The sequence below is a fragment of the Silurus meridionalis genome, chromosome 6 (assembly GCF_014805685.1).
Source record: "Silurus meridionalis isolate SWU-2019-XX chromosome 6, ASM1480568v1, whole genome shotgun sequence".
NCBI lineage: Eukaryota > Metazoa > Chordata > Actinopteri > Siluriformes > Siluridae > Silurus > Silurus meridionalis.
This window is the reverse complement of record NC_060889.1, coordinates 14,746,635-14,772,144: the sequence shown is the minus strand read 5'-3', so window position 1 is coordinate 14,772,144 and position 25,510 is coordinate 14,746,635. Positions and strand designations below refer to the sequence as shown.

At 40.1% G+C, this 25,510-nt stretch overlaps 1 protein-coding gene across 1 annotated transcript; it reads right to left on the bottom strand.

The window, feature by feature from the left end:
- Positions 1-234: 234 nt before the first annotated feature.
- Positions 235-19,428, bottom strand: LOC124387713 (cytochrome P450 26B1). Its single transcript, XM_046852228.1, has 6 exons — positions 18,567-19,428; positions 8,724-8,948; positions 5,349-5,624; positions 5,069-5,224; positions 3,930-4,211; positions 235-2,693 (listed from the first exon to the last, which is right to left on the bottom strand). Exons 1-6 carry the CDS (start codon positions 18,768-18,770, stop codon positions 2,301-2,303), a joined length of 1,536 nt encoding a protein of 511 aa, XP_046708184.1. The 5' UTR covers positions 18,771-19,428; the 3' UTR covers positions 235-2,300.
- Between the last annotated feature and the right edge of the window lie 6,082 nt (positions 19,429-25,510).

Here is a 25,510-nt window from a genome sequence, read left to right as displayed (position 1 = left end):
TTATTCATCTTCAAAACCAACTTTTTCTGGAGTGATGACATGAAAATGCAGCCCGGGTGGAATGCCAGCCCCTTACAGACACTTTAGTGTTTCTTACAGGCATGTTTTCAGCGGTAGGAAGAAATCCAACCAAAGATTAGAAATGAACCAGAGATCCTTCAGATATAAGGTGAAAAAAACGCTGTTGTGCTATGACACTGAATATCAGTTATAACAACAAATCAAAGTCGCATGTAGTGGCTTTTCACATTATAGTTTATTACAGGGGTTTATAAAATTGCCAAGTACATTTAAGAACCATTGTAACAAAAAAAAGGAAAGGGCGATAAAACATTTATATTTAAACTAAGTGAAATGTGGATTTGTAAAAAGAGAAAATAAAATATTATGTACAGACAAACTCAATAATCAACATGTAGTCGCATGGCACTCAAATATAAACATACCCCACAAGTGCTTTTGTGTTTATTAATATTAACTAATGTAATGATGGTAATAAAGATAATAGAATAATTACAATAACATAAATCATATTAACATTTTAAACACTGTTTACAATATAACTGCCATTCGTGTCATTCTAAATATAATAATATTTACCAACAAACTTTATTTATACTAGAACTCTATTCTGGAAAATAACAAAAATAACACTTAAAATAATATTTATTACAATAATATTAATAGTAATAATATTACAATATTAGATAATGCAATGATTTCCCAATTTCTATTTGCCTACACAATCATCATTTGCATGTAGACCAGACAAACTTCACTTGCACACTACTGTAGCCATCTACTTCCTGTTAGAAAGCGGTACATTTGAAGCAGCAGATTTTATTTCATTTCATTCAAATATTAATAATAGAAAGATCAGTGGCATGTTTTATCCAACAAAAATAATTCTACGTATGATGTGTGAAAGAAGTGATAAAGATCTTCCATAGGGTTTTTTTTTTTATTCCACCAAAGGTTCTAGTGATCCTCTCTTTCAATCTTACTGCAAGTCACTCACGAAAAGAGTTCATGTGAAGTGGCATTGAAGGTTAAATTTGACAAAAAACAACACACTTATGATTGGCAAATCTGACCTTTTTATCAATTTGCATCATAGTGTTGCAAGGTGGAGCAGCAGGAAAAAGAACAGTCCCACTCAGCAGAGGCCAGACAGTGCTCTGCTCAGACACGTGAATAACATCCTGACTCTCAAGCAGCAAATATGGTGGCCTGCAAACTCTGTGTTCTGTAGTGATCTTTTCGGAATCTATACTTTGCAGTATGAACTTAGTCTTTGTCCCCAAAATTCAGCTTGTTTTGAGAGTCTTGTGTCTATTCAGACACACATACACCTGATGCAACCTGACATCATGGAGACAACACGAAGAAAATTCAACATGACATCAATACAATAAAATAAAAAAACAGAAAACAAAACAATTATAATAACACACAGGTTGAGCATTTTTTATGTTCTCTCTTTCTCTTTTTCATTCTCACACACATTCATACACAAACACACACTCTGTTTGTAATAATATGATAATAAATTGTCACTTATGTGCAGGTACAGAAACAACATAGTGTTGGATTAGTCTAGATAGTCTTCCTGTTCTACGTACACACCTGAGTAATTACACCCTCCTCTAATTCTTTCTAGCTTACACTGTTTTCTACATTCCTAAATGCCTGAAGCCACCCTACCTCCAAATAGGTACACCCACGCACACTCATTCACACAGTCTCACACACACACACACACACACACACACACACACACACACACACACACACACACAAATGACCAAAAACATGCGTACATATAGATAAGTATTTGTTTAACAGACATACATAAAAAAGAACAAGCAACACACACGCACAAACCCTGAAAGATACCCCTGTACTAGACCTCAGGCTGTAATAAGAATGATTCTTCATGTCCTCACTTCACTGTGAGCACACACTTGCCCATACCCTGTGAAATCGACTTATCTGGACACACATAACATCCCTCTTTCTTCTTGAAACTTTCAGTATATTAAAATGTTTTTCATCTTGTGCCCTCCCTCTCACAGCATCACTAAATGGTCTTAGCATCGCTTAATGGTCTTTGCATTGCTTTTTTTTGTTATGCTTTTTTATTTTTATAGAAAAAGATAGACTGTACATTTTTGGCAAACAAAAAGTGACATCTTGAAACTGACAAAGAAGAGTGTCTCTCTCAACTCACTAGATTTTTGCCGCTTAAAAAAAAAAAAAATTATCTGTTAAAAATCATCCATTCTTCCACTTTTCCCCTCTCACACAGCGGCACCCAGCATCTCGTCTGTCTTGGACATGATCTGGTTCTGGTTGGAATCCAAGCCAAAGAACTTGACTCGGAGGCCATCGGTAGGGTGGACCACAGGGACAGAGATCAGACGTGGGAACGTCCGTGTGGCCAGCTCGAAGCGGCTTCCCCCGGCCAGCTCTATAGCCAACAGCTTAAGGAAGAGCACGGCTAACTGTTTCCCCAGGCATGAGCGCACACCACCTCCGAAGGGCAGGTAATTGAAGCGGCCCTCGCGATCCTCGCTGCGCTCTGCACTGAAGCGATCAGGGTCAAAGGCAGCCACGTCCTTAAAAACGGCTGATGTGTCATGAGTGTCTCGGATGCTGTACATTACACCCCATCCCTTAGGAACTTGCACTCCCTGTGTATGAAAAATAGAGAAAAATAAGGTGAGCATATTAATTATATAACTTTTAAAACCTACAGTATAAAGCAGTTGTGACTTATGGACAGTCCTGCTACTTTTGTAATGTAATAGTATTATTAGCTACCTTAACTGATAGCTGAACTTTTTTTAAACTATAATCTACTACTATACTTTTTTAACTATAAGCTACAAGCAACAGTTATTCTGCAGCATAACTAATGCTCTGAAGACAGCTCACTGCTGTTACATCAATGCTGCTCTGTTCCTGGTGTGTTTTCTTTTTTCTAAAACTAGAAACATCGAGTGAATGCGCAAAATGTCAGTTTGTCTGCTTAGACAGAATCTTTCTGTCAAAAACTGCCTTGCATATAAAACAGATGGTCTGTCTTGCTGCCTGAAGTATTGCTTATACTGGCATGTGGTATAAAGATCAGTTTTTGTCTGCCATCTTTTATGGTGATGTAACTGGTGATACATTTTTTTTTTTTTTGGCTCTGGGAGGTCTCACTACAGCCAGTGTAAAAACTATAGCCATTTCTATCAGCTCTGGAATGGGAAAACAGGGAATTCACTTGGTTTTTTTACTGACAGGAGAAAATCGGCACGGTTCTGTGATTATATAGTCCATCTACACTAGACATACAAGGTACAAAGACGTAATCACTGAACCAACGGCCTAAGCAAATAGCAAGGCAAATGTCCACCGTAACTGAGCTCTTGTTTTCTTTCGGTTCACACATCCAAGGTTTGCAGTTTTAGGGATACAGTTCTCCTAGATTAGCTTGAAATTAATGAGCCAATATTGGAAGCAAATTGTCTATTCATATCCCGCATCCTTTTGCGTTCAAGTGAAATGGCATTTTTGCCAAGAAAATCCTGTTCTTGTTTGGTTTGACTGCTTTTTATATTTTTTTGCACTACTTTTTTAAAGTATTGGACATTTCACAGATGGTTCTGTTCTTAATGTTGACCACTGTACCTCAGACTTTATTTTACTTCACTGTATCATTTGCACATTTGCACATGCATAACAACAATATCCATGTGCTCCGAATCTCATATGTATCGGTGGGTGATTTAAATGAAAGGAAACAACAATATAAATTGTCTTAAATTTTGGGGACACCAGATCTTGCCAGTTAAATGCATCTCACAGCATAACAAAACTGCTTATTTATTTTTATTTGTTACTTATGGTAAGCAACTAGCAGCATGGTTTGTGTGACTTACGTCAAGTTCAAAGGTCTGCATGGCAGTGCGGTAGCCTCCTGACACTGGTGCAAAGAGGCGCAACACCTCCTTGATGACACAGTCCAGGTACTTAAGGCTGTAGATGCTGTCAAGTCTCAGTTCGCCCTGGGACAAGCAGCCATCATGCAAAAGGCCACAGTTACGTAGCTCCTCACGCATCTTCTCCAACACCGCCGGGTGTCGTAGTAACTGCATGACCAGAGAGGTGCTGGCACTTGCTGTGGTGGCAAAGGCAGCAAAAATCAGCTCGATGGTGCACTCCTGGAGATCAGATAAAGAGAGATAAGAGATCTTAGGTAACAGACCTACAGGTAACATTTTAAATAACTAATATTAGCATAGCACTTGGAATCTTAATATCTCCTCACAAAATGACATGGCCTACAGTGCAGCAATTCCTAATGACCACAACATTGGTGTCTTTTCCTGCTTAGCATGTGTTTTGCGAAGTAGAAAGAAAGCACACTCCTCTCTTTGGCTTGGCAGCCATATTGCATGGGTCAGGTTTTTGCTTTCATTTGTTTAATTGGTATACCAGTAAGCTAGTGTTGACAGGCCTGAGGGATCCACCCATCTGCTCCTGTCTGAAAGGCAGCAGCATGCCTCTAACTCAGAGGGGTTACAAAGTCTAAAAAAAAATTGCTTTGATTGTGTCAGAGAATGGAAGTCAAGGATATCGGGGTGGGACTTTTATTTTGGCTTCTCTGAAATCCCACAAAGAGGGAACCAAAAAAAAAAGTTGTGCAAGTGTGGGTTTTGGTGTAACAGAGACAAAATCGAACCGACATATACTTTTATATATGTTATACTGTATGTACTTTTACATGTAAAAAGTATTATGATAAAAAACAAGGGATGGTTTTTCTTGAATGTTCCCAAATTAACTCATCAATACATCAATATCTGATTGGGAGAGGACGAATTTGCAGCAAATGGCTTAACATTTTCAGGCATTCAGGCTGTGATTAAAAATCTACTGGTCTTAATTTAAATCCCATGTTCTTCATGCATAGTTACCCAGTACCCTACAAGAAAAATTAAAATTCTACTTTGAACAAGGAGTAAGGATATAAGTATGTGCCATCTAAAACTGGGGGCTAATAAGGAGTGGTACGAACCTTGAGCTCCTGCATACTAAGCTCTGTCCCATTCTCTTTAGCACTCTCCAGAAGCACATCCAGGGCATCACTATAGTCCTTTCCCTGTGTACACAATGGCTTCTCTCTGATGGCTTTCTCTATGGCCTTTTGAAGGGTGTCCCTTGCACGAATGCCCTGTACAAAAACATGAACAAATACCAGACTGTAACTATGATGGACTGCAAATTTAATGTAATGCTTCAGGTTCTTTGTGAAAAATAGGATGCAAAATAAGTTATGTGATGCTGCAGCCTCTTACCTTTCTGTAGCCACTAAAAGGCAAGTCAATGGGCAATGAAAAAACATTGTCCACAAACTCCTGGAAAGTGTTAAAAAGGAAGTGCATCTCTTCATCGGATATGCGGAAACCAAGGAGCACCCGGATGGCCATCTGAAAGGACAGGTGCTGAGACTCACTGTACACATTGATGGGATTTGCATTGGAGCTCCACACACGTAGAGTCTCCTGGATCACCTGCTGGATTTTAGGCAAGTAGCTCTCTAGTGCTTCATGGCTGAAGACTTTAGCGAAGATCTGGCCAGAGATAAAGAAGAAGAGTTGATTAAGAGTTGATTATTACTTTTAATTTAGCTAGTATATTACAGACAAATAATTATGGACACTCTTATAATGTTATACTATATGCTTTAGTACTGCGTATCAGTTAAAGTAGCACAGTTTGGTCTACTACTAGCACCTGGCACTGAGCAGCAGGGTTATGCCACTATTACTGACACTTTTTAAAAATAAACAATCTTTACAAAAAACTGCTATAATTTCGATTCAGTTCTGCTCTACATATACTAGTCTAAAATGAATGCAAAAGCATGTCTTAAGAATTTTGGGAGCAAGAAACAGGTGTGTGGATTCTTTTTTTAAAACTTTGATTCCCACAATTCCACCGAGCCCAAATAAAACTGAGACCAAGTTTAAAAGAAATAAAGGTAGAAATGTCATATAAATATTATGCTGAAGACACACTGAAGCAGCTGTAGCACTAGTTTATTTTCCTTTCATCATGAGACATGGAACATTCTCATTAGCTCACAAGTCCCCACTATTTTTGACCTTTTCACTTTTAATTGCCTCCCTTTCCCCATCCCTCCATTATAGTAGACCTGGACAGAGAGAGTTTCCTTCTCCATCAGCAGAGAGAGTGAGCAGGGAAGGTAAGATTTTCCTGGCTCTGGTAGTGCATTTCAAATGTGTCTCATTCACGCGGGTTTGTTTGGTGAAATAACATCTATGTTCCCCCTTAAAAAGTCCAGCTTTGCCAACTAACAATAGTACTTTTTATGTGCCATCCCACCCCAAATACCTTGGCTCTGCCCAGCTTTTCCAGAGTTGTAAAGATGGCGGCTTGGTCTCTCGGGTCCTCCCTTTATCGCTCACTTATTCTCACTGTCTCGATGCAGCATGGCATTTTGCTCAGTCTCTGCTCTTTACTCTTTTAAACCCAACCCACATGTGTTGGTCTATGTTTCTCTTTCCTTTTGTTTCTGACATACACAATACAGATGTACTGTAAGTAAAATACACCCAATGACAGTCCACAAGCCATTGGGGCATTTAATATATTATTGGGGGAAAAAATTAAGCCACTCCTCTGTCTTCATTACAAAAATAGGGGTTTCTTGTGTTCTTTTATACATATACACTGACATACACATCCTTTCTGAAACTTCCCTGCCTTAATCATTTCCATATGTCTTAAATTATATGAAACAGCTAAAAGCTGCTGGTTTGAACAGAATGTAAAGGCTTCTTTCTTCTTTTTTTCCTTTTCTCACTCCCTCACCACGTCTCTCTGACTTACTATGCTTCGATCCACGCTCCTCCCCCTCTCACTCTTAGAACTAAAACACAATCCCATATTCAGAAAAGGAAATGTGCGAAAAAACTGGATTCTTAGAATTAAAAAACTATGACCTCTACTGGCCAATGCCGTGGATGCAACAGTTTCACTTTATTCACTTTATTGTCCCAATGAATATTTGAATGACATCCCATGTCACCTCATAATTTTCCCAACAGGAAAACTAAACTCTACCTTCTTCTTACATCCCTGTCTCTTTCTACCTGCATTTATTTGGAAAATGTGCTGAAAATGTGCCAAAAGTACAGTGAAAACAGGTGAAGAACATTGCGGTCCATGGCAAGACACTGAAGGTGAAAATAAATAAGATTTGCACTCAGTGTCAGCTGCTTTACTGGCAATTTCAAACCTTCAACAGCAATTTATAAGTAAATTCTGCATGGGATTTCCAGGAGCAGATTTGCTTCTAGGGCATGTCTGGGGCCATCTAACCCAAAGATCTTAGGAAGCAGTAAGAATTAGGGTTTTGCCCTGGCGTGTGTTTGTGTTATTGTTGTGAGTGTTGTTTTAGTGTTAGAAGCCCCAGGACATCACAAGGCACTCCTCATGTAGCTTTAGTGATGGATTAGTTCAAGAGCTGAGTCTTATTGGCATAAATCCTAGAACAGCTTCTAAGTGTGCTGAGGGGGAAATTTCCATCACAGACATAATGGAGACATAAGCAAGGAATTCATCAATGACACCTTTGTTGAGAAAGGTGGATGGAATACGGCTACCAGAATTTGATTGCTGGTCAACTTTTCTTCTCAGTAGCATGTATCTGAGCTCATATAGAAGATCATAAATAGTGAATTATTAAGCTTTGCTGCATTTTTTAACATGAACGTGTATACACATGACACTGCAGTATGTTTAGCGTGGCTAGCACAGCTCCAGCCTGCCACAGGCCTCAGAGTTAGATAAGGCCGTCTTTGTGCGGCTGAGGCAGGCTGACTAATTAGTGATAATTAGTGGGGCTTGCATGAGGCCCCAGGCCTGTAGGATTAAGCAGACTGATTACACTTCTCTGACCCCTTAATGGGACAGGTGTGTGAGGGAAACCCGAGCCCATGTCTGCCTGGATGGGATCAGACATCGCAAAAGAGCCATTTTGGCCCTGGACAATAGGTCAGACTGGAGGACAGAGGCTTAATAATATCCTGCTAGTGAGCTGATATCTGGGGCCAAAGTGGGATGGGACAAGACAGAGAGAATGAAATGTAATTCTCTGTCTCTATCTGGCCTAGTATCTCTCTCTCTTTTGTCAGGCTTTGTCCCAGAGAGCCTGCTCTGTTCTCTGGGCCTTTCTGTATTGCTCTCAGTATCTCTCAAGAAGGCAGCATTAAGAAAGAGAAAGGTACACCATAGAGCCAACCACTGATAGAATGTAGACATGTTTATGTATCTGTACATTCTGAATATGTGTTTTAAATGTTTGCAAATGTTTTAACTGTAAATGTATTCCTGTTTGTACAGTTATTAGTTTTGGTTGTTCCTGCCTTCAGTATTTTCTGTCATTTATTTGGATCCTACATAAAAACTAGCAGCATAATTAGTCCTGCATGGTTTATTTTTGGCCACAAACTTCATACCTGACTGACCTGTTGTGTGTTTATTATTTTTCATATTATACTTGGTTACATCTCTTTTGTGTATTTGTGTGTTAGAGTGAACCTAGCCTATACATTTTAAGTTCTTGTGACTTTTCACTTGCATAGCTTTATGTGAGCATGTGTTCCTATGTATGCATATGGGTGGTTTTATGAAACGGATCTCACCTTCCTCTTCTTGCGGTGGATGTCTCCAATGGAGTTGGCAAGGCTGTTGGGCCCTAGGAGAGTGCTGGTGCTCTGAGGCCAGTCCACACTCACCAGACTGTGTTCCCCCATCAACACCTTCCGTACATTCTCTGCTCCTGTCACCCGGATAACTGGACGGCCCAACAAGTGAGTTTTAAACACGTTACCATACTTCTGCCTCCTTGAAGCATGGAACCCAGCACCCTTCATGAGAGAGGAGAAAAAGCATGGTTAGGAGTAATTCTATTCGATGACCAAACTATAAATACTATAAAGCATTTAATTCTACATTCTGAGACCTAAAAACAATTGTTATAATGGGAGGTAGAATGGATCAGTGTAATTCTCAACAGCATGGAAAACCTGACGTATTACAAGGCTCAGTAAGGTCTCCTACTTTATACAGGACTCATAGGCCCCAACCTTCCCATCTTAGTATAAGCTGGAGGGCTTTTGGAGTCGTTAGTAGGATATTACAGCACGGATGAGGTGCTAGCACAAATACCCACATAGAGCAAAGCAGTGTTAGTCCCAAAGGGTTACCCCATGAATTTGTTTCTGTTTTGCAAGGTTTCAAAGGTCCAGTTCGTGGCAGACATTCTGTAAGTGGATTAGTTGTAGCGATTAGCATTGAGGGGCTCTAGTTTAGCCCCTGTGATCACAGGGGAGAAGTGATCTAATGTGCACTTGTGTCAGTGAGTTGATCCAATACATCCTGTGAACTTTTTGCTCAGGTCTAAGGTTTCAGCACAGAAACCCTGGTTGTCTAAATAATGGCAGCCAATGATCAGACCTGTAATTACCTAAACATATCAAGACACAAAAAACAGGCTGACTAATCTGTTTCTTTAACATTACACATATAAGCCAGTTTAAAAATGTTCCTTTTGAAACACTTTTTATCATATTAGCACAGCCCAGCTTCACAAAGACTTTACCAACCCAGTTTTACTGCAGTCTTAACGCACAATTTGCGACATTATTATATTGAGCAATTTAAATCCAGTAGCTGACATCAATAACTTTGTAATCAGTAATGTAATGGTTTTGAAAAGTCAAATTGATAGTGTTATGTACTTCATCTACAACCATCTATTACCATGTTCCACTTTGATTAAAATGTTGAATGGCATTAGTTCATGTGAGGAATTGCCAAATGCTGGAGGTATAATGCAGGAATTTTGTTGCATAAAAAATCACTGTACAATTGCTGCAATTTGAAAGAATGAGTTGTCCTGTTGCAAATAGCCCCTTCCACCTTATTCCAAACATTTCCCAAACCATCACACTGTTAGCCCAAAATATGTACTACTCATATTAAAAATATATACCCCAAAGATAACACATAGAATCTGCAAACCTGATGCACAATTTTGCAACATTTTTGATGAACCCTACATTTAGGATAACTAAATATCCTAAAATATCCCAAATATCAAGTAGTGTTCAAAATTAATTGATGATTTGATTGGCTGATGTGACAAATTGGAAATTCAGTGTCCCTTCATGTAAATTGCAGGTATTAGGTATTCGGCAGTTGACCACTTGTCTAAGGGGATCCCAAATCAAGTGATTAGAATATGGCCCTCACAAGTAGGTAAAACAGAGAAGATCTTCATGGCTATGGGCCAACTTGGCTTAAATGGCCTTCCTAATCAGAGTAATGTCTAATGCTCGGTGCAGGGTGCGGCCGGAGGGGAATAATCGCGGTGCAATTAAGGCTTTCTCAGACAGCTACGGTGATGTAAAGCAGAACAGTCCTGCACACAGTTGAGCCCAAGCCCTATTCACACAGGGTTAGTTTTATATGTGAAGTTAGGGTTATAAAGTTGTGTATCTCTGAGATTTTTGTTCCATCCTAGTCTGTCGTCAGTAGTTTTTACAGACTGGGAATTTGTGTATCTAGATTATTTACACTGGGATTTAGGTCAGTCATTATGTTCCCAAAACATACCTACGCACAACCTACATACACATTATTGGTATACCGCCTACATGAAAAATTCTAGTGTGGAGTGTGGAGCATGCATAAAATGTCCATGTGTCCTTTGTCTATTTCTTTTAAAGACACTCCCATTTGTGTGACTTATACAGAGGTTGTATATCCAGTGAAAAAGAATTATTTGTTACATATAATTATAGTCATCCTCTGGCAACATCTAAATGAATTCTCTGGCAACCTGTCTATTCAAATCCATATACGGAAGACATATCCCACTTAAATAGTACTTAAAATTTACTAGTGAAAATGAGACAAAACAAACAAGCAAAATTCCCTCTTAAACATACACTGGCAGCATGTCACATGATGTACAGTAATGCATGCTAGACAAACGTTTTATCTGAAGTGCGGAAGTAAGAAGCTATGACCAAGGTGTTAGTAGCTAAGGCTCTTGCTCTTTATAATACACAGTAATTGACTGCAGCCCTTGGGAGTTCTGCAATGCACATAAAGACCCACTGTAGCCTTACAACCTCGTACACACATATGCACACTCACATACTGGTCCAACAGCAGGGAACTTAGTTGAAGCTGTTTGCTCACCTTTCCCCCCCTCCTCCATCCTTAACGCAAGATTTGTGACCTGTTTCTCATAGCACACAGTACACAAACGTTTCTTTCGAAGGGATAATTTTAGCTGCATGGAGGATTTTTTTCTGCTTGTTTTGCTGATAGGGAGGGCAGAATCAATTCACTTCAGCACACTGGCACTGGAGTCTTAATTTGAACATGTGTTTATGTTGGTATTAGAGCCCGATTATAGTTAAAAACAAAAACTTGGCAGAATTAACACACAATTATGCGTTTATCATATCCAAGGTCAAATGAACAGTTGTTTACATGATTCCAGGACAAGTTTTCCTTTTGGAAATGTTATTTATTTATGTGATGGGGAGATTAAAAGAAATATGTGATCAATCTGTTTCTGTAATTGCTGCAGGCAAAGTGTTTTTGTCTTGTCGTTGCACATACTTCTTACATGTGTTCTGTTATTTTGTAGATGCAAGATGTTTCTCAATCACTCAATGTTTGTGTCAAGGTCATATCCTGTGGCAAAAGTTTAATGTGGTTAATGAGTTAATGTTTTCTTATTTAAGTAAAGGTTTTTTAATGATGGACTTTCAATTATCAAAGAAGGTTTGGTTAGCCATTGTGTCAGGGTCATCATTTGAGAAAGACCAAATCCAGATGTTCCAGATACACTCCATAAGCCTACCCTTCTATAAACGCCTAATCTTAACCCCTAACCGTAATCATAACCTTAACCATTTGCTGATAAGTGGATGTATTAATGCTAGAAATTGGTAGGAGTTATCCACATGTGCTGAAGGAGGAATGAACCGGAAAATAATACTTTCAAATGAATAGTAGAATATAATCACTCATCTGAGATTTTGTTTAAAACTAAGCTTCTCACATTGCATATTGGTCATGGGATTTTTTTTTTTTATGTATGAACTGCTGGACCAAACAGTTATATTGCAATTGGCATGCCATCTATATATTGGGTTGTAAATGAGAAAGGGCTTAATATTGTCTGCAATTCTGAGGTGTTAATTTATGCTTATGATTTCCCTTTGGTTAATTTCAGAAATGGCAAGAACCTTTAAGAAACAGTTTAAAAACATTAATGAATAAGCATTTTGTGATGGCAGGTGCCTCAAATTTCACTGTTCCTTTAAAATTTTTAAATATGTTGTTTTTTGTCTCAGACCATTTCTATATTTATTTCTTCTCTAATGTAATCAATATCAATGATCATTTAAAGGAAAATGAATGACCACTGTAATGTAGATTTAGTGAGATCAGGGCTCAGCCATTCAGTCATCATTTAGTAAATTCTGCATAACAGGATGAACTGTGGATGATGTTTTAGTTTGCAGCAGAATGCTGAAGAGAATAAGTGGCAGGTATTCTAGGTGACTTCTCTGGTTTAAAAAGCAAAGCTGATATTTGTTTATTTAGTGTGTAATGGCATCCCACTGTACAGATGATGTAGTGATGGGATTGAGACTGTGTATCAGCGTCAGAGTATAGGAATAAACATAGAGAAGCGTGTGTGTGTGTGTGTGTGTGTGTGTGTGTGTGTGTGTGTGTGTGTGTGTGCGTGCACTGAATTTTAGATGGTCACCACATTCTGTGTTGAAGTAATGTGATCCAGACATGAACATATCAAGTAAGTGTGAAGGCAAACTGTAACACTAGCACATTCGTGTACATGCAAAGACACACAAGTCCAATTTCAGCCAAAAAGCATCACAAGGAGAAACAAATGTTGCATCTTTCACCAGGATGTGAAAGCTGAGTATTTGGGTGTACATTTAGTTTCCCCTCCAATGCAGTTTAACCTCTTGCCGACACCTAAATCTCGTCATCACACCCTTCAGGAGTTTGTGTGCGAGCCTGTGTGTGGTTGTGTGTGTGTGTGTGTGTGTGTGTGTGTGTGTGTGTGTGTGTGTGTGTGTGTGTGTGTTTGTGATGTCTACACTTCTGTTGGCTTTTGGTTTGTGAGAGAAGGAAACAGTTCTCAGAGCAGCACTATAGTTCATAGACAAGGCCGCCTTTCACACACGCAGCATGGGAGCGCTCCACACATCTACCTACATACACAAATACAGAAACCTCATAATGTGCATTTCACAGTAAACTTAAATAACCCCGCAATCCAGTAGTTAATAGTTAAATAAATTTCAATAGTATTACATATGACACAAAAAAAATTGTGGTAAGGAAAGAAGAGAATAAAAAACGGAAATTAGAAATTGAGTGTGCAGGGGACAATAACAAAGTGACTGAGAGAGCGTGAGGGCATTATGATGAACGATAGCAAGGGATGGTGCAAAATGGGCTGCACGGTGATTGCAGCTTAAAAGCTGGATGAGTAGATCCTCTGGAAATAGCAAGGAGGGCTGAGACAAAAAGCTGAGGGAAAGTGAGCGGGGTGTGGCAGCCCAGATGACATTTGGCTAGAAGGTGAGAAATGTCCGCCCCCTTCTCATGAAGCCACCGAAGCATAGACGTGCCGAGAAAGAACAAGAAAAAAAGAGAAGGAAAACCCCAAAAGGGCGACTGACGCACGAAAGTGCCACACACCCTGGAAAAGCAATGAGGTAATAATCTGCAGCTTACTCTCTCTCACTGATACACACAAACTCTGTTGTATGCTGGTCCTTTTATTTCCGTGCACACACGGATGTCTTTTGTATATATATGAAGAGGTTTATTTTATGTACTGTATATCATCCAAAGACTGTCTAAGGAGTTGTTCTGACAGGTCAAAAACGTGCTGCAAAAAGTGCTGTATCAGTTAAGAGCCCTTCTTTCTCCACTACAAATAAAGAAGAGAAGAGATGAAGTTGGAAGAATGATGTTAGCAGACTCACGGGAAAAAGAAAAATTTCATCACTGAGTTTAGGTTTGTTCTTTTGTTTCCTCCTCTTAACCCAAATGTATTTAGACTGTCAAGTTTATTTATGCAGAAAGCCTAAACCCTGCTTCGTTTAAAGGAATGAAGGGTTAGTAGTGGTGGTAAAAAAGGAGGAATGAGGAAATGGCCAGATTGAGAATGTGTTTGGAAAGAGAGACAAGTAAAGAGGATAGATGGAAGAACAAACAGAGACTCAGACTCAGCCACACTGGATGTTGAAATAGTAGTAGGTACCAGATGTGTGTGTGTGTGTGTGTGTGTGTGTGTGTGTGTGTGTGTGTGTGTGTGTGTGTGTGTGTGTGTGTAAAAACACAGGACAGATCTGTTCTGGTCTAGCCTGGCTTGGTCATGAAGAGGTTAAGACGTCATTCTCAATAGTTTCTTTTACATTTGAAAAGAAATTTATCAGATATTTTACAAGGGGTGCAATAAAGGGGACTACTTTTTTCCACCAGCCCCTTTTTGCACACTGTGCAGCCTAAAATACAAACTAAAAATACAAATTTCTGTGTAAATTGGACACCGGTCGAGTCTCCCTCTCCATAAATGTAGCCTTTGTGTGACTGTGGAAATGTTATACAAATGACCCCTTTATTACCACCACAAAAACTCTTTTAATTATATTTATTCAGATCAGCAAGGGGGTGACCCGCATGCTGGGCTGCTTAGCGGTCGTAGGGGTTTGAAGAAGAGAAGAAAAGGAATTTTTTTGTATGCTATTTAAAGCACATCAGAAAGACATGGAAAGGGGTCACATAAGAAAAGGAGAATGACAGACACAGCAAAGGGATTTGAAAAACGTAATCCCTGTTTAGACTGGCGCTCACGTAGGCTCCATCTATCTCCACCTCCCTGGCTTTCCCTTTATTTTTTGGCATTCATTCTCTCTCTTCCCCTCTCCATCCCCTAGAAGGTGATTACGTGTTTCAGTGGCTAGAAGTTGCCATATTTATTGATTTAGTGTTGCATGTAACAACATTGCGTGGGGATGGCAGGTTCTCCATACTAATCTGCACCTTCACTATAAATACACATAATATATCCATGTACTGAAATGGCCAGCTGGAATGTCTCTGTGCATTGGATAGCCTCCATTAAATTAATAATAATGCAAGAGGGAGAGTAAGATAGATAGACACAGAGAAAGTAAGCAAGAGATTAGAGGAAGTAGATAAAGGAGGGATAAATGGAGGACCCATTATTCTTCGATTCATCATCCCAAAAGAGCCCCTGCAACCCGACTGCCAAAGCGGGTGCTGGGGTGGGCCAAGGGCTAAAAGAAAGTGTGGGGTCTTACTGTAATGGAAATGCATTATGGGGAGTCTTGCATGCAGGCTGATGCGTAACAGGTAGGCATCGCCAAAAAACAGTTCTGAACAAGTGCCAGAATTCCCCCAAAATGAATCTAAAGCTGGCTAAACAAGGTGGGCCAGGAGAATAGGCTCCCCTTTGACCTGGAAACAGTATGTGGAGAGAGATTATGGTTGTTCAGTGCAGTGTGAGCGTTCACCCCGGGACCTCTTTTATTCTCACTTTCACCCTCCCCATTGCCACCTCCTGCTGGTGCTGCCAAGCCCCTTGCCACCAGCTTCTTTCTTTCTTTTTCCCTCCACCCCAAAGACAAGAGGCTGCTTGACGGGTTGGTGGTGCGTTCCAGGGGTGAAAGGGGGCTGTGCTGCCCCTCACTGTCGTTTCATGCCCAGTAATCCTAGATGAGCTGGGAGAGAGAGCAGGGGAGTGAAGAGGGGAATGGTTGACTGAGTGAGTATCGCTCTTTCTTTGGCAAGAGTGGGAGTAAATGAGCGAGTGAGCGAACGAGAGGCAGAGAGTGTATGCGTTTATGTTTGTCTCAGGAATGCTGATCAGGCCCCAGGCCTTGTGCCCTTTATCCAAGCAGGGGTTGCTAAAAGCAGTGTGACCCCTCATGGAAGGCTTTGTGGCCCCCATCCACAACCCAAAGTGATCTGGGTCAGGGTGTGGGGGACTGTGAGCTGGGTGAGTGGCATAAAGGGCCGCTTGCCGATGCCCGCTGGGTGACCTGTGCATGAGGACTGAGGGTCTCTCTTCTTGGAAAAATAGTTTAATTGATTCAGCAATATTTACAAAAAGCTATTCAATGTTACAAATGTTTCATTATGTGTGAGCTTTTTCTTTACTAATATGATAATTTACAACAACAGCATGTGGACAACCCTTCTGTTAGGATCCCAATGTAGAAAGGAATTCATAATCTAAAACAAAGATACTGAAGTGTGAACATCCAAGAGAAAATCTAAACATATCGAAACTCAATTATGCATCGCAGACCATTATTTACTGTACATCATGCGTTTAAATAGAGCAGTGTAATATGCAACCTGTGCTCATAAATGTATTTTTTTTTTTTACTATAAAATGATCTTGTGCCAGAGGATTTGTGGCCACCAAACTAAACAACAGGTGTGTGTGTGTGTGTGTGTGTGTGTGTGTGTGTGTGTGAGAGAGAGAGAGAGAGCGAGAGAGAGAGAGAGACAGGAAAGCCACTAAGCCTTGTTGTGTCATCAGCAATCATTTACAATGGGTTCAATCCTATTTTGCATTCTCCATGGTTAATGAAGTAAAGAATTTGGCCAAACTAATGTGTGTGTGCAAGCCTTTTTACCAGTAAACATTTCCCAATGTTTATATATTCCCAATTGACTGTAATATCAGTAAAGTGAAATCATATCATAAATTGTGTAAACATGCAAAATCTGGTCACGTGCACCAGTGTATATGAATACGCTCGTCCAAGGCTTCATCCGAAGGCTAAATATTACTTTATAGTTTGTCCTAACAGGGTTTTAATCGTAGCCTAGAGTTGAGCCAAACTAATAGAAGTGGCCAAGAATGCGAGGAGAGCCTGAATATAAAAATATGTCCTCAGCGCCGTGTGTGGAAACATTACACTTTAACTAACACACCAAAACGTGTCGAGCCTCACGTGCGCACGGTGCATCGCCTGTTCCGAACAAAATGCACCGTTCTAAATAATAGAACATGACAAAATACTGGCATATGTGCAGGAATTTAAATCGGACTGACTTAATATACTGCTCACTGGCCGATTTTTTGCTTTTCTTTTTTTCTGTACAGATGCTGCCAGCTAGTTTTCGGAGAGTTTTACGCGCATAGGAGCGCATCTGTTCTGATCTGGATTGTGCATGCACTACAAAGCAGCAACAAACACCTACAACCTAATACACAGTTGCAAAAAGTTAAATGTGCGTTCACAAACTTGTGCTTTCAGGGGAACTGTTTCATTGAGCAGTACATTGTGTAGAAAATACCGCACATACCGCGTGAAATTCGTCTTTCCTTTGGCAGAAAAAAAGTCTCCTAACTTTTTTTTTTCGGTGGCAAACAATGGGACTAAACCTTTACACTCTAATTGGTGCTTATTTTGCAGCGGTCTCGGGCAGTTGGCCATCACTGGAAAATACCCAGTTGAACGCAGAAACGTGGAACTCAGCTGCTTTACTCGGATTTCCCTCTTCTACAGCAGTGTAGACCTGCTTAAGTAGCACTGACCGGCATCACGGCTCTCCTTTACTCAAGACAAACGTCGACTCAGGCTTATTTAATGCTTTCCTGTGACATTGCGAGGCAAAGAACGCGTACCAAAAGCGCAATTACGCATGGAACAAATAGCACCGCTGGCAATGTCTGGTGAGTTTTGCGATTCCCCTTGCCCGAATGAACGTTTCAGCTCGTTTGATTTACGGAATTGGAGCAAAACAAATAAGCAAACCGAGTCAGAACTCAGCTCTATTTTACGCTTCGCGGAGTGATCGCTACGGAGCTCTGGCGCGCGTCAGAAGCCGGTAATTAGACACCACATTGTCGGAACAGCAGGCTGCTCTCCTGACTGCGGAAAACAGTGGACTGACCACTAACCGTGTAGCAGAGGAGGTTTTTTTCCCCTGGACAAACTCTGTCGCGTTCATCCTGAAACACGACCTGGTACGCGAGGCGCACATCCATGAGCACCACTGCTGGACACGGAGCGCACGCGCGCGGATTTAACCGGGGACATCCTCGACGCCTCTTTGCGCCGATTAATAAAACACGCGTTGATGACTAAAGCGTGGTATTCCAATATCGACATAATTTATAAGTCGCCTAATTTTGCAACCTATTCATCAGAATCGACTTGAATGAACTGTATTAAATGATGGACTAATTTACACTTGTGTCATATAGATTGATGCACATGCACGTGGCAGTTCGGTATTTCGATATGAATCAACAGTAAAAACTGAGTTGAGCAGAAATTAAGGAATAGAGAGAAAGAGGAAAAAAAGGTGAGCTCCTGATGCGATGGGATACAGTATGTGAAGAAGAAGAGGACACCGCAGAAGAGAGGTGCGCTTACCTGAACTAGCCAATGGCATGTCTCGCCGATGACAGGAAAGCCCATGGAGCCCTTTGGCATAGGCAACTTGCAGTTTTTGTCCCGCGTGGCGGTCCATCGGAGCTGCCAGAGCTGCTGAGACACGGCGATCAGGAGCGCCACTGAGGCCAAGCACGCGGCCAGCGTGGCCAGCGCAGACACCAGGTCCAAACTCCCGAAGAGCATTGCGACGAGCGCCCTGGAAAGCTCGAGTAGATATCAGCCCTTTTTTTTGATAGCAGCACTGATCTTCTCCCCTGATCTGCAGGTATTTCACTAAATGATGGACCGAACTGCAGCTGTACTTTCCAGAAGTTTATCTCTCACATTAACTGTAAAAGTTCCCTAACGGTAAGAAAACTTGGGAATTGAATCAATTTGCATCCAAATAGAAATAAGTCGTAGTACAACTATGATGACATCTTTGCTTTTCAAAAAAGGTCTATATGGATGTAGAATTTTTTGTTGTTGTTGTTTTTTAAAGAATGACAAATTGCCTTGAACTTGTCAGACTATAGCATAAGCACGTGGGAAAGATTATGACAATTTTAAACTCGTCTTAAAAGTATCGAAGTGAGACCCTAAAAATGGGTCCTGACCAAAAAAAAACTTCCCTCCACCCCAAAATCCTTTTTAATATACCTATAAACTATTTTTGATACAGTCATAAAGTACTGGTCATAAGGTTAAATAAATGAGTAAAAGAAGAAGGATTAATCCTCTGCGGCTTGTGCACGGATGCTGATGTCTACAGAGCGCAAGAAAATCTTCAAATGACTGTAGGACGTCTGTCTACCTTCTCTTCTGATGCTCTCTCTCTCTCTCTCTCTCTCTCTCTCTCTCTCTCTTTCTCTCTTCACATAGTTTCTCAACGTGAGTTCGAAACGCTAAGCGAGCTCCCAATGTGTGTTTATATAGCGGAGGCAGCGAGGCGGTGGGCCAGGGCGCGCGCGGCCTTTAGCCCCCCCCACCGGAGCGAGGCGGAGCGCGCTGGAGCGTGCGGGGTCTGGACACATGCCCGATGCCGGGGAGAGAGAGAGAGAGAGAGAGAGAGAGAGGTGAAAAGTTTTCGAAGTCTTTCGTTTCTTGTCACCTCACTAGTATGAACTTTCCACCTGCGCGCCGGTAAAAACGTGCGCGCGCGCGCTGCTCGCAGAGGTCAGCGCGTCTCGCGCCGCTGCTGCAGCCACGAAGCGCAACTGCTGCTGCCCTGCTCGAGATTTCCCACAGACCCAAACTCCATTCTGCGTCGGTAATGAAGAAAACCTGTAGGGTCCATGGTGCGTTTCAATTTTGCTCATTGGTCGTTTTCATCTGCAGGATCATGTTTACTGCTGTGTCGGGTTAGAAACGGTGTCATTAAGAATGATTTGTTACGGTCGTGAATTAACACCGTAAAGACTTGAAGGTTTCGAGGCAAACAGGAGGGGAGAGAGAGAGAGAGAGAGAGAGAGAGAGAGAGAGTCGGGTCAGCACGGGGCTGAGGGGAGACCCGACTGACTATAGTGAATCCTATTGACAGAAGTGAACCAGAAACCAAAAAAAAAAAAAAAAAAAGAACGCACACAGCACACAATTTTGCAAGAAATAAAGTGAATGACAGAAGTGGATTATATTCATTTCTCTTTAGGAGGAAACTGCAGGGTTCAGTGTCGCCTGTATGAACGGGGATATGGATTCAATTAGACTGAGCAGGAGCATCTTTACGCCGCGCGGTCAGTTATGTAATAACGGAGAGAGAGAGAGAGAGAGAGAGAGAGAGAGATTTAAAAATGATCTATAAACCGTGTTGCATTCATATTCAGCTAAAAACTTAATGTTTAGTAGTAGGCGCGCGCGTGGGAGGGACAGAGACATATTCACCTTCACCCAAACAGTATGATGATCTCTCTCTCTCTCTCTCTCTCTCTCTCTCTCTCTCTCTCTTTTTCCCTTTCTCTCTCTCTCTCTCTCTCTCTCTCTCTCTCTCCTCTCTCTCTCTCTCTCTCTCTCTCTCTCTCTCTCTCTCTCCTCTCTCTCTCTCTCTCTCTCTCTCTCTCTCTCTCTCTCTCTCTCTCTTTTCCTTTCTATTTCTCTCTCTCTCTCTCTCTCTCTCTCTTTCTCTCCCTTTCTCTCTCTCTCTCTCTCCTTTCTCTCTCTCTCTCTCTCTCTCTCCTCTCTCTCTCTCCCTCTCTCTCTCTCTTTCTCTCTCTCTTTCTCCCTTTCTCTCTCTCTCTCTCTCTCTCTCTCTCTCTCTCTCTCTCTCTCTCCTCTCTCTCTCTCTCTCCTTTCTCTCTCTCTCTCTCTCCCTCTCTCTCTCTCTCTCTCTCTCTCTCTCTCTCTCTCTCTCTCTCTCTCTCTCTCTCTCTCACATCACTTTCTGTTCTTTATTAATTTAATAGTACAGTCACTTTGACACGCTGTCCGTTAATGATCGCCTGTGTGTTCCACGTGTGTGTGCCGGCTTCGCGCTCGTCAGTCAGTGCGCCGCTGTCTGAGCGCGTCCTGTAGCGCCGCAGCGCCGCCTAGCGGCTAATTAATGAGAAAAGTTCAAGAAAGTTCAACCACCGCTATCCGATGCCACACCTGGAACTCCGAGTTTCTCATTTATTCACAAATACGGGAATTAAAAATAATAATAATCTCAGCTCTGTACATATTTAAGACATGTCAATACGTCATTCCGTGTTAGAAGAAGAAAAATCCGCACATGATCTACTTTTTATATTTTACAGGTATTTTTTATTTGTATTCATGGAAAATTAGTTACATTTGTTTAACAAGTCAGCATTAATGTTGGTAAGTGTGATCAGAAGCTGTTAGGTACAGATGCAGGCTAATCGTTTCTACGTGTATATTAGTTAGATTAGATTAATTAGATTAATTTCAAAGTTTATTGCTAAATATCTAAACAGACAATGTGATCCATTGAGTTACCATTGACTACACAGGTCTAGAAAAACACAACAATGTAAAGCTCTTGAGCGAAGGTATTAGTCACCAAAACACTAGCACCTTTTTCCTGGGACAATCCAGAGGAATTTAACGGCTGTAAGATGGGGAAAAACCCCAGCAGCACACATGCAGTTACAGGCAAGTCATTTCACATGCTGTCCCTCCCTGTGTCACCCCATGGGCAAGTTACCCTCACTTCCTCCATCTGGTTTAAGGTAATGCAGCTGTGATTTTGTTGTGACTCCATAACACATCTGTAGTTACCACACAGCTGACTGTAATCTAAAAAAATGATTTTAGAAGGATGTTTGTATCAGATGGTTATAAATTAAAAAGAAAACTTGTCATTAATTAATAGAATCTAACCGAGATTCTTGAATCAGGTTAAATTAAGTTAAAATAATCACAAGCTACTACACCAACAATTCCAAAGGAATTTTGTGCATCTCTTCTCAGCAGTATTTATAATTTTTACATTAGTATTATTTATCTATTTTCATCCATGAAAATACCACAAAATACTTACAGGTATTAGACATGTACTACATCATTATCATGAGTAATTTCTTTGGACCACATGAGTCATTATAAGCTTCTGTAATTTATTTAATTTGTCCCAGATGTTTATCAATTTCCTTTAAAGATTGTAGTTGACCTGGTCATTACTGGGATCAGTAGCTGAGTCATGTCAAGATTCTCATGTTAATAAAACTCGAACATTTCCCAGAGGTTCTTAAATTTAGAAATCTCCAAAGACGGAAAAATGTTACCAAACTGCACCAATACACATTAATTGAGCATGTTCTGTACGTATACAAACATGAAGTATTAGGATAAGCCCATTACACAAAATAGAATGGTTTCGAGTAAGCTTTTATAAACTATCATAGTCATTAAATCGTCCTATAAACAGACAAATTTCCTTTCTCAGATGCCATCCAGTAAAGTACCTCAGTCTAGTTCAGTGAGCAGTAAATCACATTTTTTTGTAAAAAAAAAAAAAAAACCACCAGAGGAAAGAAACTAGTTTCTATTGGTTCAGAGTTGAGTTACAGGTTGTTCTAGAAAAGTCTGAGTCATGCACAGATGTGTTCCGAGTGAAATTCACCTGTTCACTGGCACAGCGCCAGGTTAAAGGTGTGTAACTTTTTACGCACTTCTTTTTCCAAGAGGTCATGTCACAAAAATCGGAATTTGGCTTCCCGCTTCTTTCAACAGCACTTTGTTAATTTAAACAATCCTTCCGTATCTGGGTGTGTGTTCACTCTAAAACAACACAGGCTGATAACAAGGATTATAGTAGATATTTACTGTCTTCTGATACACCCATTTAGTGAGAGAATTTAAAATGATATCTATAGTCATGTAGTTCAGCTTATACAGTATGTCTAATGCCAGATATCAGATTTCTTGCCTTTTTCACCAGCTCAACTACTGAAAGAGCCTGCACTTCTAGTCAAGCCATTTACTAGCAAACGGGGAAGCATTTCTGTAAAAGCATGTAAAAATAGCTTTTCTTACAACAACATCCAATTATGGAAATTGGATTTTTTTTTTGTTGTTCTCTGTATTAGACTGAAATAATTATTTATTTTGGTATTAAGTCTGACTCATTTGATTCATTTCAGCAAGCCGCTATGTTCTCATAAACCAAGCATTTCCCTGGTGAGATGCCTAGCTATAACATAACTGTATATCTAGTTTACTACTGTATAACTGAGTGGATGTGAAACTAATAATCCATATCAGCACTACTAAAAGATTGTTATTCCTGAAACCTAGCCAGAGTCAAACCACTCTATGAAATTGCACTAGATCCATTTGTCCCTTCTGAAATGATTTATTCATTTTATTTTACACATTTACTTAACATATCATTGGTTGTGTTAAACTTTTTAGAAGGTGGCTTTTATTCTAGAGCATTTTCGATTTTGTTCCTTGACACAAATTAGAAAGTCTTTCTTCATGCAAACTGGTGCCAGATTGCTCACCTGCCAATACCACAAATAGTCTGTTGTTTTTGTTCATAAATTAGCCGAGTGTAAATTGTCCACAAATCGTTGAAATTAGCAAAGGTACAATTACTCTAATTAGCTATTCAGAATTTTATCTGGAAGATCTGTGCTTTACACTAGTATTTTTAACACTGGTGTTCTCGTGGAATGTTTAACGTGGGGCACACGTTAAACATTTTTTTCTTTTAAGACCTCATAAGTGTGTGCAGGACAGCACAGTTCATTTGTTTACATCTTTTTCTCCCACAGAGACAGGGAACGGTCAATACACCTAATAGTTCATAAATAAACTGACCACGGTGGCAATGATTGCTAACAAAGATATTTAAACAAAAATGTACATTTTAATATTATTATACTTTGCAGTTTTGCCTTGGATAGATGAAATACTACAAATTTGTGGTTACTTTATATGATAAAAGTGAATTAACTAGTATATTATGTGAGGTAGTAGAATATAAAATAGTGTGATAGTCATCAGGATCCTAAGACAGAAAGAAAGAAGAACAGATTGTAAATGACAAATGAGCAGATTAGAGCATGATGTATGGAGCATCATTCTGTTTGTTCCGTCTTTTGTGATGACAAGATATGTCATCAGTATATTTTGATATGCACTAGATATGAATTTGACTGGGGCAAATTTAATAAAGGTGAGATATGCTTCAAAGCAAAATCAGTGTGTTACCTCTGCACTCCGGCCTTTACTGCAACTGCTGTGAACAGTAGCCCTGATGCTGGTTCCACTTACCTTGCTAGTCTCTCTCTCTCTCTCTCTCTCTCTCTCTCTCTCACACACACACACACACACACACACACACACTCACACACACACTCTCTTTCTCTCTCGCTCCCGTACTCAGAGCGAACCAAAAACTCTGACCCATATGGAACCCTTCTACTTCACTCGATCAAAAACCCATGTACATAGCAATTACTCTAATATCATCAGACACTTTAATTCCACTTGGAAATGAGATCAGAAAATCAAAGTCAAACCTTTTCCCCCCTTCTAAAAACCATTATCATTTTATTTTGTTTTAGTCTCCTTTACACACTTGGGTGTTCTCCAAAACAGAGGAAAGGTTTACTGGAAGGAGACAGAAGGAGAAACATGTGGAGTTACTTTGGAGATAAACCGGTTCCTCCGGGGGGGAAAAAAGAAACTATTAATAGTGCATTTCGCAACATTTGTAAAATGTGTCATGAACATCTATTAACCCTGAAATTTTGACTGTTTGCCCTCTAAACCTTAGCAAGAGGGACCAAAATCTTAGCTGTTAGTCAAAGCTTTTACTAGAACTTAAAAAAAAACATAGTAGTGGTTTTAATTTCAGGCCAAATGACTATAATACAGATATTGGCACTTGGATAGTAACAGGATCCAAAAGAATCTGAAAAGTGAGCAAGTTCAAATCTAATCTAACAGAATTCCCGAGCAATTACATTCCAGTACAGTAATTCAATAGACTGTATGTTATGCTGTGTCCTGTACAGAAGTGGATAAAAAGTCTAAACTTTCAGATTTACTACTTTCTCCATATCACTTTATATAATATGGAAATCTGAATCATCCCATGCAGCTGTTAGAAAAAGTACCTACTTGTCATTAATCCAGTAGCATTTTTAATTTCTAAACAGCATAGAGCTGAGTAAGTCATCTAAAATGATTAATGGCTGCTGCACCTGCTTCCATTGAGGGACATAATTAGTCAGTTACAATTAGAAGTAATTAGCATGCAGCAAAGAAGGCAAGGGGACACTCAGAGAAGATTTTGCTTCATCAAATAAGGTAAATAAGTGTGAGTGGAATTTGGGATTTGTGTAATTTCTTTATCTAAAAAAAAAGCCGGTAATATTTCAGGCAGCATTCCACATGATTGATAGTAATCGACTCTGCAGACTGTTCCAGTCAAAGCAAAACACTAGGAGACCAGTAAATCTCAGAGTAATTGAACGGCTCGTTGGTCTGAAGGA

Bases quoted from the DNA above. Each gene is read 5' to 3' on its own strand.
- LOC124387713 (XM_046852228.1), bottom strand. From the start codon at position 18,770: ATGCTCTTCGGGAGTTTGGACCTGGTGTCTGCGCTGGCCACGCTGGCC. The intron at 5,625-8,723 runs GTGAGATCCGTT...ATCTCTGGCCAG, and splicing joins TCCACCGCAAGAAGAGGAAG to ATCTTCGCTAAAGTCTTCAG. The intron at 5,225-5,348 runs GTAAGAGGCTGC...GTTTTTGTACAG, and splicing joins CTTTTAGTGGCTACAGAAAG to GGCATTCGTGCAAGGGACAC.